Below are 15,685 nucleotides of genomic sequence, written 5' to 3' on the forward strand. Positions count from 1 at the left end.
CCTGTATATCTCGTGGGTCTTACCAGCCGGGAGAAGATCGCCCCTGGACTCAGCAGGAGTCCATGCTGGAGGGGTCATCAGTCAGGGGTCAGATTAAGTGTTCCCAGACCTTATGGATTGCCCTTGGATGAGTCAAGGCTATGGGAGAAAACTTTAAACGAAAAATCCGTGTGTGGAGTCCCACGGAAGGCAGAGCTCAACATACAGAGCTCCCAGCAGATTCCTGCAACCCTGCTCAGTAAATGGTCACCATGAATCTTCATGCCACCATCTCAGGCTGAGAAGGGCCCAGCCACATGGTGGTAAAGACTGCGCACCCTCAGCATCACACCAAATCTATTCTTTGCACAAGTCCACTGCTACACTCACCTCCCATTTCATCTTTTTTGAAAACAAAAAACCTATGGTGACAGGATAGGGTGACAGTGACAGGTCATGGATATGGCTGGAATTTGCTAGCTAAAGTACTGAACATACGCGGCACTGGCCAAGTGGTTGCTGGCATGATGTCACTGGCACAGGAGTAGCATCCAGTGTGACTAAGCAGCAGGAAACAGATGTCAACTGCTTACCCCTGATGGGGAGAGGTATAGAAAAGATAACCTAAACATTTGCTGCTTTGCACCACCTGGGCTGATACTGCGTCTGTCAAGGTATCCCACATTGTGGTCGAGAAAAACAAAAGAATCCCACTGACTATTGATACCTGGAATATGGGAACCTTGCCTGATACTGTCCACGACACATGACCATGCCATAGAAATGCCCTTATTGCACATGAACTGAAAAGACATAAATTTGACATTGCTGCCTTGTCTGAGATTTGCTTCTCAGGATAGGGCAACCTTATAGATGCAGGAAAGGGTATACCTGTTTCTGGAGGGGGGTACCCAGACAGTGTAAGAAGCATGGTATTGGCTTTGCAGTCCGAAGCAGCGTTCCACAGAATATCCAAGAAACACCTGTGAGTATATCAGAGAGGCTGATGTTTTGGTGCATACCACTCTGTAAAGGCCATTATGCAACATTCATCAGCGCTTATGCCCCAGTTATTTATTTATCCCCAGAACTACCACTCCCTGGAATTCACTTCCTGGGAGTTGCTTCCCACATATATTTAATCCTCTTGATTTTAAATCCAATTGTTATAAGTATTTTATGAATGGAGGATGCCTTTGGGAACATGGACTTATTTTTTCCTTTGTTTTTCCTTCCTCCATTCATTAAAAAAAAAAAAAAAATTCTAATGACACCTTCAAAGATTCTTTTTATGACTCTTTGGATGCTACCATTAGCTTAATACAACCTAATGACAAACTGATCCTGCTTGGAGATTTTAATGCCAAAGTAAGAAAAGATAATCATTTATGGCAAGGCATCACAGGCTACCATGGTGTTGGTAACATCAACAACAATGGCCTTAGACTGCTTTCCATATGCTCAGAACACAGTCTGGTCACCACCAACACAATTTTTCACCTTAATAAACGCAAGAATACATGGATGCACCCACAACCTAAACACTGGCACCTAAATGACTCTGCCATTGTAAGGTGGAAGATCAAAGAGAAGTTCTTCTATCCCGAGCTACAAGCGGACTGAGTGCTGAAAAGACCATAACCTTATAGTTACCAAACTGCAATTAGTCATACGCCCACAAATGTGCCACAGACCCTCCACCAAGGAATTAAACTACCATAATGTAATTTAAAGGATGGGGGAACGTGTAACAACTTCTGCAGCACAGCTACGGACCAGCTATCTCAATGCCCTCCACTTGATCCATACAAGAATAAAACAAACCTAGACACTGAGTAGCTGAACATTAAGACACTGCTCCAAAGCACTGCAGAAGAAACACTAAGCTTCTCCACACTCCTCCATAAATACTTATTTGATGATAATGCTGAGGGCATACATGATCTTTCTTCAATGATTAGGGCACATAACAAGTTGGCTCATCCTAACTCCTTAATTCTAAAAACTGAATTCCAGAATCTCAGAAGTGAAACCCAGAGGAAATCGAGTGGCATGGAGAACAAATGGTGGACTGAGTAAGCAAAAGAGCTGCAAGGACTGGCTGATATTAACGACCACCATGGGTTCTACAAGTCCATTAAAACCATCTATGTGCCAATCAAACACAACGTAAACCCTGTTCGATCAGCTGAAGGAGAGCTCCTGAAAGACAAGCATGCAGTCGTAGAAAGATGGGCACAACACTTAAACACCCAGTGAAGCACAAATCCTTGATAACACCCTATATACCCCTCAAGTGGCAGATCTCGATGTCCCACCTACTTCCAAAAACTGTACAGGCCATCTGATCTCTAAAAAATAAAAAAAAAGCCCTGGCCATTATGGCATACCATCTGAACTGATCAAAGAGAGTTGACAGTTACTTCACCAGTGCTTTCATAATCTCATACTAACCATTTGTAAAACCAAGTACAAACTCCATCTGAAGGCTTACTTTTTATATTCTAACCATCTACAAGAAGAAAGAGAACCACTCAAACTGTGGCTACAGCAAAGACATCTCCCTTCTTGTGAATGCTAGTAAAGTACTAGCCAAGATAATGTTATCCAGACTGGCAAAACATTTGCCTAATTCAACACTTCCTGAAACACAACGTGAATTTCGGAAGGAAGGAATTGCCTGTGATATGATCTTTGCCGACTGACAGATTTTTTTTTTTATGCGAGGAAGAAGGAACCAAAGGCCATGAGCCCGCAGCAACAGCTCCCTCCAAGAGAAAAACAAAACACAATAGAGAGCCAAATTCAAGATCCGATCATTTTGAGATGCCTGGACACACTGCGTTTGATAGACTGGAGATCATAGGCAGCAGGAAATACAGAGAGAGGGAGACAGTTCCAGAGCTGACCTGTTGCATAAATGAAAGACTGGGAGTAACGGTTAACTCTTGCATTAGAGAGTTGGACAGAAAAGGGATGAGAGTTTGCTGCCAGACGGGTGCTACGCGCCCGTCGTAGAGATGGAGGAATGCAAGCAGACAGTTCAGAGGAGCAGTGACCATTAAAGTAGCGATAGAAAAGAGATAAAGATGCAATAGTGCGGCAAAGAGACAGAGGTTGAAGGGAGTCAGTAAGAGGAGGAGAGTTAATGAGACAAAAAGCCTTTGACTCCACCCTATTGAGAAGAGCTGTATGAGGGGAGCCTCCCCACACACGAGAGTTGTACTCCACACAGGGGCGGATAAAACCCGGCTATTGAGTCAACAATTGTGCAGGGGTAAAGAAAGAGCGGAGTCGGCTTAGCACACCCAATCTCTTGGAAGCAGATTTTACAAGAGATGTAATATGATCTTTCCAAGATAAATCCCGAGTAAATGAAACCCCAAGCATGTTCAAGGATGATGCAGGATTAAGCTGAATATTATTAAACATTAGTGGGTATACCTGTGGAAGATTTTGTCAGGTTGATAGGTGTAAGAACTGAGTCTTAGATGCATTAAAGACAACCATATTATTTTTACCCCAGTCAGAGATACGAGCCAAGTCAGACATTAGGTGTGCCATAGCCTCATCCCTTGTTTGTTGAAGTAACTGTTGAGATGGGCGTTGCGGGAGCCGAATGGAGAGGTGAAGGGTGGAGTCATCAGCGTATGAGTGGATAGGGTTAGATGTACGGCTTAGAAGATCATTGATGAATAAAAGGAAGAGAGTTGGTGATAGGACAGAGCCCTGAGGAACACCACTGTTGATAGATCTAGGAGAAGAACGATAGCCGTCTACAACAGCGGCTATAGAACAACCAGAAAGGAAGCTAGCGATGAAGGCACAGATAGAAGGATAGAAATCGTAGGAGGGCAGTTTGAAAATTAAAGATTTATGCCAGACTCGATCGAAAGCCTTTGAGATGTCAAGTGCAATGGCAAAGCTTTCGCCAAAGTCCCGAAATGAGGATGACTAGGAGTCTGAAAGGTAGGTGAGAAGATCGCCAGTGGAGCGTCCCTGACGGAACCCATACTGACGATCGGAAAGAAGATTGTGATAGGAAAGATGCCTTAAAATTTTTCTATTAAGAATTGACTCGAAAACTTTTGAAATACAGGACGTTAAAGCAATTGGACGATAGTTGGAGGGTTGGGAGTGGTCACCCTTCTTTGGGACTGGCTGAATGAGAGCAAACTTCCAGCAAGAAGGAAAGGTACAAGTTGACAGACAAAGGCGAAAGAGTTTGCCTAGGGAGGGTGTAAGCACAGAAGCACAGTTCTTGAGAACAACAGGAGGGACCCCATCAGGCCCATATGCCTTGTTAGTGCTGAGGCCAGTGATGGCAGAAAATACATCAACTGAAGAAATTTTAATGTCAGCCATGAGGAAGTCAGAGGGGGGAAGTGATGGAGGAACAGCACCGGAATCGTCTAAGGTGGAATTGGAGGAGAAAGTCTGTGTGAAGAGATCTGCTTTATCAGTAGAAGAAATAGCTACAGAACCATCAGAATAGAAAAGGGGAGGGAAGGATGATGAGATAAAGTTGTTAGAAAGATTTTTGGCAAGGTGCCAGAAGGAGCGGGAAGAATTCGAGTTGGAGAGTTGAGAGCATTTAGTATGGATGAAATCATTTTTAGTAGAGCGAAGAACAGACTTAGCACGATTCCGGGCAGAAATGTAAAGATGATGTGATTCAGGGGTGGGTTGGCTTCGGTACCTTTTGTAGGCCTTCTCCTTGTTGCGGACAGCATTAGAACAAGCGTGATTAAACCAAGGCTTCCTTGCGTTAGTCAAAGGATATGAGAAAGGAATGTATGCTTCCATGCCCGAGAGAATAACCTCCGTAATGCGCAAGGCACACTCAGATGGCTCACGGCCATGGAAGCAATAATCATTCCAGGGAAAACCAAAGAAATACTGCCTGAGGGCCTCCCAGTCCGCGGCTCCAAAATGCCACAGACGACGTTTCCCTGGAGGGTCCACAGGCCGTACCGGAGTGATAGGACAGGTTAAGGTAATAAGGTTGTGATCGGAGGAGCCCAGCGGAGAGAAAAGATTAACAGAGTAAGCAGAAGGATTAGTTGTGAGGAAGAGGTCAAGTATGTTGGAGCTCTCTCCAAGGCGGTCAGGGATACGGGTAGGGTGCTGTACAATCTGCTCTAGGTCATTAAGGATAGAAAAGATGTAGGCTTGTTCACCAGGTGGATCTGTGAAAGGAGAGGAGAGCCAAAGGTGGTGGTGAACATTGAAATCTCCAAGAATGGAGATTTCAGAGAAAGGAGAAATGGACAGAATGTGTTCCATCGTAGAAGGAAGATAGTCAAAGAATTTTTGATAGTCAGTAGAATTAGGGGATAAGTAAACAGCACAGATATATTTAGTCAGAGAATGACAGGAAAGCCGAAGCCAGAGTGTGGAGAATTCAGAAGAATCAAGTTTAGGAACACGAGAGCAAGATAAGTCATTGCGTATGTATACACAACAGCCACCTTTGGCTTTGAAATGATTATAGAGAAAGTAGGAGGATACAGAAAAGGGTTTGCTGTCAGTTGCCTCAGACAGCTGAGTCTCCGTTAGAAAAAGAAGGTGAGGTTTAGAGGAGGAGAGGTGGTGCTCAACAGAGCGAAAGTTAGATGAAAGGCCGCGAATGTTGCAGAAATGAAGAAGAAGAGAGTCAGACAGTGGTTCCAGGCACCTCGAGTCGTCACCGGGAGAGGGGCAGATGGCGGGGGCACTTATGGTTCCCCCTTCCCTGGGGACTCCGAGGCTTGATGAATCGACGCCATTTTTGGTGAATTTTGAATAGGAAGTGTAGTGTGTACTGTGCATGTAGTTTGGTGAAGATAGTTAGAGAAATTTGTACTGGAGAGCATGGTGGCCTACTCTCTGTGTAACTGAGACACTGAAAAGTTCAGCAAAGGGGGATGGTCAGAAACTAGTCCTGAGGGCTGATGAAACGGGAGCTCCAGCACTCCCTGTCATCAGCTTTCCATCCACCTCGGGAGTACTGCCCTGCTCGACTGGTGCTACAGTCTACTCCTCTGGCAGAGCTGTGACTTGTATATTGCATTCATCGAGTCTTGCAAAAACATGTGAAACTGTCAACAGAGAACTGTTATGGAATGCTGTTTCGAAATTTAGAGTTTCAGACAAATTTCTTACCATCCTAAAGAGAATGCATGACGACATGAATGCTTGTGTGTCCATAGGTGGGAGCAAATCCGAACCCTTCAGTGTGGCTGTGAGCGTAAAACGAGGATGTGTCCTGATTTTTGTCATTTTCAACATCTGTCTCACTCCAGCCACCCTTTTAAGTCACCAAGATGTGAAACCTGATGATGAAATCAAAATCCAGTTCCACCTAGAAGGTAACTTAAGCAGAATCAAAGACTGAAATAGCTCATTTCCTTCAGCAGCAATATGTTGACTGTGCTGTCCTTGCACATACCCCCAAAGCCCTACAACGGTCTCTCACCATCATTTACAGCATATACCATGCAGTGAGGCTCCGAATAAATGTCAGCAAAACAGAAAAAATATCTCAGACAAAAAAAAAGGCAGCAGAGCCTCTTGCATTTCAGATAAATGACGAAAATGTAAAACAGGTGAAGAATTTCACCTACCTTGGAAGTGTGCACGCAGATAAACATAACATTAATTCAGAAGTCTTTGTACGAATCATCCATGCCCCAGCTTGTTTTTGGCAACTCAGATCCAAAGTCTTTGAAAACACCAACCTGAGAATCGAGACGAATGTATCAGTAAATACAGTTGTATGCCTCTCCGTCTCATATGGTGCTGAATCATGGCTTACTTACCAGCATCACATCAAACAGCTGAAGTCTTTTCACATTCGATGCTTACAGAGCATCCTAGGACTAACGTGGTAGGATAAAGTCTAACACAATTCTCGACCGGGCAAAGTCAACCAGCACTGGAACCATGTTGGCTAAAAATCAACTTAGATGGATCAGACACGTATTCTGCACGCCTGAGCACTGCCTTCCTCTCCAGGTTTTGTATGGCCAACTCCCTGCAGCACGTCATAACCATGGGGAACAGAAGAGATATAAACATCATATAGGGACAACCCTGAAGAAATACATCATACTAAAGGTCTTCAAACTAATGCCTCAGACAGAAAACGATGGTGAGCCCTCTGCAGCGAAAGAACCATTCATTCCAAAGAAGCTCGGAACCTGCCCTGAGAAGAGCATGGCCAATGGAGGCCAACCAAAACAGAGTTCTCCCAGCAAACCCAGAGTTGACATGCCAACTGTGTGGGAAAGTTTGCAGGTCATTAACTGGTCTACACAGTAACACACGTTGGCACCACAGACTGAGAAACACATCATCTTAGTATATTGGCTGTCGTCTTCTGTTGTAGAAGGACATCTTTAAGTATGTGTGTGTGTTTTTAAATCTTTGTGGATTATTTGATGGATTTGAATGAAATCCACCAGGCAAGTTTGTCAGGTTACTGGGAAGATCTTCCACTACATACTATTTCCCGACCATGATTTTTAGGTCAACCCCCCCTCCTCACCAAATCAATGATTCTCAGCAATAGTGAAAGGAGGGCAGATACAGCTTTTAAATATTTGTACATGCTGTACAATGTACTGTCATTCATACGAGTAATGTGGTATTTGGGGAGCGTGATACTCTCCACACCCAACAGGGTAAAATGGGCAGATAGATTTCAAAGAAATCGGCACACATATCGTAGGATTGGGTATGCAGTTTCCATGTTTTCTCTGAATGCACATAAATAACTGCATATCAACATTATTAATATTATTTTTGACTGCACTAGTTATAGCATTTTAAAAGACTCTTCCTCATGTATCTTTGCAACTCTTCCAATTATTGTCCATGCACTGGACAACGATCAGGTCAGTTCGTCCTGCCCATTTCTCTTCTCCCAGTCCACCCAATGTGCTGGACCGTCCCAGGGACCGGTCTATAAGTAAGTTTATCTCTGTCACTTAGACTGACGAGGAGCGTCACTGGTATTAACTGGTGCGCCCCCCCCCCTTCCTCCGTGCCCCAGCACCAATGTAGTCTACAATGTCGTAAGAACATTGTGCATAGCCTCCTGATATATAATATATACAGAGAATGTATTGTATACTTATCACAAAAATTTGGCTGGAGAGAAGTGAACACAAACAAATGCGAGTAATTTGTCAGCTTGCAGACCTCTGGCAACCCACAGCAGGCCACGCATCTTTTTATTATTCACCACACTTTTAGAAGTGAATGGGGAGGCATTAACTAACAACGCCCTCCTTCTCTCCTTCCCCTAAGAAAACAGAATATGTAGTTTAGCCATGACTTTTGAAGGGCCGGGCTTATATACTGAACACCACAAGTACTGTCCAACGTACCATGCCTGGTTTCAGAGGGCCTACTCATCCCACCCTGTTCTACCACCCACTACAGTATATCTCAACTCATTCTACCCATTTCTTTCCGTCTGTCATAACCACTGTTGTCCCCTGCCTCCACAGAAATTCTAGGAGAAATCCATGACTTCTTACCGGCTGACCCACAACACCCATCTATAAAGTGTATACTTCCCATGTCATACTCCTCTACTCTTCTCACTGTAGGAGAAATAATCTCATATTTTGAAAATATTGCATCGCAGTTTTTTTTTTTTTTTCTTTGCGTATGTCCTCATGTCTTTGATCAGATCTACTCTGTAATATGCTGAATCAGTCGGGCAGAGCTAAAAGGACCTGAAAGAAATTAAATTGGCTGAAACACAACTTAATACATTTGCCAGTAGGAGGAGGAGGAAGCAAATTTTGGTGCCGATTGGCTGTCATTAAGGCATACATGCATTTTTCGCCAGCCCCCATTTTTACTGTAGAAAGCGACCAACAAAATCAATAGCTGGACTGGAAGAGCAATTATGTACTGTACTTACAAAAACAGATGTGCAGTCATGAGCTAAAGGATGCCGACATCTCTCTGCCAGCTAAGGCAATGGAAGATGTTACAAAAATTATTTTTACGTGACAGCAGTATGAAGCTCACAGTAATGGAGAGTGAAAATAAAGGATATACTTTGTTATTTGGGGAGAAACGAGAAATATGAAAGGGATATCTTTTTCCTACACAGTTTTCCTGGTTACCATCTCCTCATTAACTTCTGCAACAAGGATGGCACTTGTTGTTGTACTAAATCTGAATATGCAATTGCTACTGTTATGAACTTCATTTCCGCTAATTCTGATTACTCAGTGTACAGACTAAATATCCTTAATATAATCGAATATATCTGTGTAGTTTAGTGCTCCCCCGATGTCTAATCAGAACCCAGCGTATTTGATTCCACATCCACACTGTTGGTCAGCCTTAACGTCACCCATATTACTAAGATTACCGTGTTAGGTGATTTCGAACGTCCGTGATTTAGCATGATTTCTGCGTTCTGCCAGGATTAACAATGGTGTTCAAAAATGCAAATTGTTTGCAGCATCGTTTAATCACACACAACAGGTAAAACAACAAAACAGAATAACTGATAATCCTGACCATATTACTTACCTCTTTTACCTATTCCTGACAAATGATCCACATAAATACTGGGCAGAGGTACTGTCACTACTTGAATCCTTCTGTCACACTCTCATCGTCAGCCGTTCCAAACCTCTCCGCTTTGAACCAGCCAGGGAGATCAGATGGCACTTTGATAGGGCAGACTGGGACAGATTCAGAAATTATCTAGCTGATATTCCATGGCAGTCTTTCTTCTCTACTGATCATCAGTTTTGCCCAGTCCCACATTAAAGACTTAATACAGGTTGGTATAGAATTGTTCATACCGTTTAAACAATTTACTAAAAGATCAAACTCCCCAAAATGGTTCGACTGCAGTTGTGCCCAAGCAACGACCCAAAAGTCTTTTGCATAAAACTCTTATTCAAGTAGAAAGCTATAGAATCCCTCAGTCACTTTAAAATGGCTAGAAACCACGCGAAAACAGTAATAAGTCTCGCCAAGTCAAACTTTATTCACAATCAAACATCCAAATATTGAAATGGTCCAAATGACAACAGAAAATTCTGGTCAACTCTCAGTTTTTTTAAATTGTAATTTCAACAAGTCATTACCCACTCTCCCACTAAAATCTTCAGACAGAAACAGTGTAAATGATCATGTGGAAAAGCTAACATTCTTGCTAGTGCATTTGCTAGAAATCCTACCTAAGAGGATGTCAGTCAGAACGTTCCTGTACTGGAACTTGACTCTTCTCAAGTTGCCTCACTAAAGATATAGACTAGATATGTAAAATCTATCCAAGACAATGTCCCAGTCAACAAAACTTCAGGTCTAGAAGCAATTCCTTTGACAACTTTGAAAAAGTATTCTCCACAAATTGTTCCTGTTCTTGCTAAATATGTCAGACAATGCATACATACTTTGTAATTTCCAAATTCTTGGAAAGAAGCTAACATCTACCCATTTCCAAGGAAAGAAAGTTTCTCTGAACCTTCTGGCTACAGACTCATAGCTATCACACCTTCTCTTGGTAAAGTTTTTGAGATTGTCATTCATAAGTATGTTGTTAGACATCTTGAATCTAACAATTTAATTAGTGACACAGTATGGTTTTCGCCAAGAAAGATCCACTGTTCACACAATTAGTGTCATTACTTATACAGTCCATCGGTCAGTTGACTCATGGACTGCATGGAAAAACCCAGGCAGTAGCCTTTGATATTTCCAAAACTATTGACAGTGTGTGGCACCATTCCCTGTTATCTAAACTCACTTGGAATTACTTACATTCTTTTGGCCCACTGATCTCATATCTCATGAACAGAAAGATAAGAGTAAAGGTAGATAATGTATACAAGTATTTCATTTTCTACTCAATTAATGCCGGTGTGGCCACAATGGTTAGTCCTGGCTTCTACCCTTGTCCTTATTCATATTACTGATCTGTTGTCTGTTACCCGTAATCCCATTCACTCATAAGGAGATGTATCAACACTTCATAGGTCCTTCACACCTGACCACCCATTCACAAAGTTTGGTATCTCTAACCCCCAACTCAGAACCATAATTTTCATAAAACAAGACGGAATGGGGACGAAATAATACTTTCATTATTATGGATAAACTAAATATAATTTGCTAGTAGACTGATATTGCCTGGTTCCAGTGTTACCTTCAATGCAACCATTATTTCCACCTCTCAAAGTATTGAAATTTTCTGTGTTTCACCTAACAATACCTTCAGTTGGACCTCTTACGTTACATCACTTGCTAAAGCCACCCCAAGGAAACTTGGATTATTGTATAGAATTCATAACTGCTTTACTGACGGACTGATTGGTATAATTTACAAGAGTCATGTGGGCTCTAATCTCGAATAGTGCACACCCCTGTGGAGTGGATGTGGAGAGTTGTGCTAAAACTACTGTAAAAAGGTCAAAACAAAGTTGTCAGAATAATTAATAATCCTTCAATTACAAATGAACTGTCTCCATTACAAGTAAGATGGAATGTCGCCTCCTTTGCATTATTTTACGGATACTTTTCTGGCAAATGCTCAGCCATTGTGTCACCTCTCCATGTCTTCTCCCATGCTACAAGGGACTCTGGCAGTGCAGTTGAATTGACTGTCACACTGTCACTGCAGAACTTTTTTTTTTTTTTTTTTTTTTTTAATGTGTCCGACTCTGGGCATAGGCTTCACAGCCTGCTATCAAGGCCCAGCAGTCCTCCTACATACCAGACACCTCTACATGTCACCACTTCGGCGCTAACACCCACCGTCCATATTGAATACATGCTAGGGCTGTCTCATACAGGACTGGTGTATTGGTATTAGCGGGGGTATTTTTATTCTTGAGAATGTCTTTATTCCCTGAACTGCTTCTCTCTGGGACTCTCTTACCCAGAACAGTTCCCCTCAAACTTCAGTACAGAAGCTCAGGTCCAAGTGTAACAGATTTTTTATGAATGGGTGGCATTTGTAATCTGGTGTATAGATTTTGAGCCAGGTACATGAAGTTGAAGGTCACTATTTTTTAAGAAATGTATCTGTGTGTGTCTGTCTGTGTTGAAAATTCAAATCTCAGAAAGAATTGATTGAAGAAGGAAAAGTTATTAATATAAGTTGTTTAGAGTCACAACGTGAGTTCACATTTTACTCAACCAGAATTGGCAGTCATCCAGGATGGATACATAATAGTCAAGTTGTCATCTAACAGTATTATTACAGTCTACCAGTCTCGCAGATGACGGGTAGTCATGTTTAAAATTTGTTTTTCCTTTCTTTGTTCATCTCTGGTAACAAAATAAATAAATAAATAAATAAATAATGACAGAGGATTTTCGGCGAACTTTTGGCTGTACCATCCCTCCTATTCATTACATTTACTACATACTTGCAGAACGATGCCCAGGAGAACAGCAATGATAACCACATTCACAGTAACACTGGGGAACAAGTCACTTCCAAGAACAAGAGCCTAAGCTTGCCTACGAGAGGTTATGACACACCAAACTGTCCTTGCATCAGGTTAGTTCAGGTCAGGTTTGATAAAATTAGATTTATTTAATTTTGGTTACGTTGGTTGGGGGATGCCACTTGGGCTGGGTTAGGTTAGCTGAGCTGGACTAGGTTGTTATGTTATGATAGGATAAGTTAGTTGGGTTAACTCCTGAAGCCCAGATGACTGACATGTCCGTCCAAAAACAGGTGTTTACGGCCACCCAAGAGACTGGCATATTCGTTTTGTGTTTCTCACCCATGTTTGAAGTCATACCCATTTTCTATGGTGGCCAGTGCATGGCATAGGCATACAGGAGGTAAGTCACCGGCAATTGGCAGGCCGCATGGCCCCTGCCACCTCCAACCCTGCCAATCCTCCCACTTGTGCAGGGAAGGAATTGGGTGATAGTGCGACAGGGAGAGCACTAGAGATGATAGTATCATTATAGAGTGGGGAGGACTTACCATATGGAGAACAACATGCCCCTACCTCTCTCCTTTGCCTCCTGCCATAGCTCCATGCCATTGCTCAAAAGTGACTCTGATGACCCTTCAGGGCCTGTAGACTTCCCTTCAGATGCTTTGGGGAAGCCCTTTGAGGCGTCAGTATCTGACATTGAGGATCCAGCAGGCTGAGGTCATGTATAACATAAATGCCATTATTTCTGCCATTCAGCCTCCTACACAATGATCTTGTATCTCCACCGTGACCATCACCCATATCACCCCATTCTGGTACATCACGGGGGAATTCACCCCAGCCTGGCCTTTCATATGTGCCTTAGTATGGCATGGGTCACCACGTGGGAAACTGCATAACGCAGCATCTCTTCCACGTACTCCCCAGGCATCGCCATATATATATATATATATATATATATATATATATATATATATATATATATATATATATATATATATATATATTATGCGAGGAAGTAGGAACCAAAGATGATGAATCATCTCCCACTGGCTCACCATATTCTTCCTCCCCATCCCTCCATTCAAGGGGCCATGTATGTGGGCGTCCTGACTATTGAAGAGGCCGAGGGGAACATGGTTTACATGCAAGTGGCTGTCACTCTAGCCCCCTCAGGTCGCATGTCGGGATAATGGAGATCTTTGGGTGGGAGGAGGGGAAAGGATTTGAGCTTGCGGCGGCTGCCTTTGATGAGTCACAGGCAGACGTTCAGGCAGATTTTCTAGCGAGAGGAAAGTCACGAATCATGATTTTTTTTTACAGCATTTTGTTTCAGTGTCTGTTATGGAATAGCTGGTACAGGAGATAAACCACCACCAAGTAATCTGCCAATGCTGTCTTGAACTCCGTTCTCGTGAGAACTCCAAGATGAGGGAGTGGTCTCTGTACATGTTGGTGAACTGTATGAGTGACTTTCTCCTACCATGCTATGCCACACATAAAAATGCTTGCCTTCTAGGAATATTGCATCCTGGATGACCTCACAGCTACGCCTGTGTTCAGGAAGTTCATGTTGCAAAACAGGTACACTGACATTCTGCTGTTCTTGCACTTCCTCCTTAACTTGGAGCATGCCCCCAACGACGGCTGTGGAAAATCTAATTCTAACAATGATCAGTTACTCTTTTGCAAGCTTTTTCTGACCATTCCAGAAGGTTGTCATAATATGAGCTCCTTGTTTTTTGTTGGGAACTACTGTACAGTTGCGAGCAGATGACTCGAGGCCACCTAGTCCACCAACATGTTGATGTTTTATCTGGTAACAGTGGTAGCTATGAACTTGACCGAGATTCAGTCGGCTGTTCGGGCGAAACATACCCAGTGATAAAGTGTCAATGTGCAGTTCTAACTGGTCTCCAATCAATATCATGCAAGTAAACGTTTTATACTGATAATTATTAACGTGTCGTACACATGGTAGATATATTTATAACCATAGTATTACAACACTGGCATCCAAATAGTGGTGCGCTCATTCATGTGAGACACACGGGTATCCCGAGTGTGCAGCTCCATCAACACCTTGGTTTGTGACGTAGGCACCACGTGACGCCACGTATGGGGAGGGGCATGAAGGTGGAACCAATTGGTTCGTTCATGATGATAAATATTTATAGAGAGTAATCGTTCGACTTTACCACTTGAATATTAAACAAACATTGGTTGCGTATGTCAAAACAAACTTATTATAATCTTTTAATCTCATATACGTTTAATAACGCAGCCAACCGCCTGCCCCCTCCCCCCCTCCTCCTCCCATCTGACGTCCCACCTCGTCCCTCCCTTCCTCAACCACCACCCTCCTTATAACTCCCACACACCCCTTCCCCTGTTCCGCCTACTGTGGTGTGAACCTTTAACTCTCCCACCTGCTTCGGATTTAGACTTCGACGAAAGTGAGGTTCACAGTGAGGGATGACTGGCATGAAGGCATTTTTGTGATAATAATGCTAGGTTGCGGGGAAGCTGAGAACTCTACGGCATATCTCTTGAAAACTGGTAAAGGTTGTTTGGTTCACGAAATCAGTCGAACCAAATAAAGCACTACCGATACCCGTGTGTCACACATGAATGAATGCACCACTATTTGATGCCTGTGTTGTAATACTATGGTTATAACTATAACTACCATGTGTATGACAAATAATACGTTTACTTGCATGATATTGATTGGAAACCAGTTAGAACTGCACATTGCCAAATTATCAATGGGTTTGTTTTGTCCGAACAGCCAATGAATCTCGGTCAAGTTCATAGCTACCACTGTTACCAGATAAAACACCAACATGGTGGATTAGGTGGCCTCGAGTCATCTGTTCGCAACTGTACATGTCGTCCAAGTGTAATCATTTTGACGTAAAGTTCTTTGTCGTTTGTGACTGCTAAATGCGACATGTACAGGACTTTGTCATGTACTTGGCCTCAGATGTGGACATTCCCAGTAATGACCCTCACAGGTTCACAAGTGCTGTAGTGAAAGTGCTGATGGATAAGTATTTTTGGGATAACCACCTGTTCACTAATAATTTCTGCATATCTCCGGCATCACTAAAGTGTCTACTTGAGCGTGGAACAGAAATGTACAGAATTGTCATGTGCACCAGGAAACAATACTTTGCCTCCTCTGCCAAGACTGTAAAGGAAACTTTTCTCACAAAGAAATGTGGTAACTGCATGCATTGGCACTACACACAGAAGGTCAGCATGCTTACCACCCTTCACAAGGG

The 15,685-nt window shown here is 42.8% G+C and overlaps 1 protein-coding gene across 1 annotated transcript in view; it reads left to right on the plus strand.

Moving 5' to 3' along the window:
* The first annotated feature begins 908 nt into the window (after positions 1 to 908).
* The window catches only part of LOC145390895 (uncharacterized), a 105,138-nt gene continuing 90,361 nt past the window's right edge, over positions 909 to 15,685 (plus strand). The window contains exons 1-3 of the mRNA XM_080265634.1: positions 909 to 964; positions 10,799 to 10,874; positions 12,378 to 12,505. Of these exons, the coding sequence (XP_080121760.1) occupies positions 909 to 964; positions 10,799 to 10,874; positions 12,378 to 12,505 (260 nt within the window). The remainder of the gene's footprint in view (positions 965 to 10,798; positions 10,875 to 12,377; positions 12,506 to 15,685) is intronic.

This window comes from Coenobita brevimanus, chromosome 16 (genome assembly GCF_032717465.1).
Source record: "Coenobita brevimanus isolate Jiangsu-jjx chromosome 16, ASM3271746v2, whole genome shotgun sequence".
In the NCBI taxonomy this organism is placed as follows: domain Eukaryota; kingdom Metazoa; phylum Arthropoda; class Malacostraca; order Decapoda; family Coenobitidae; genus Coenobita; species Coenobita brevimanus.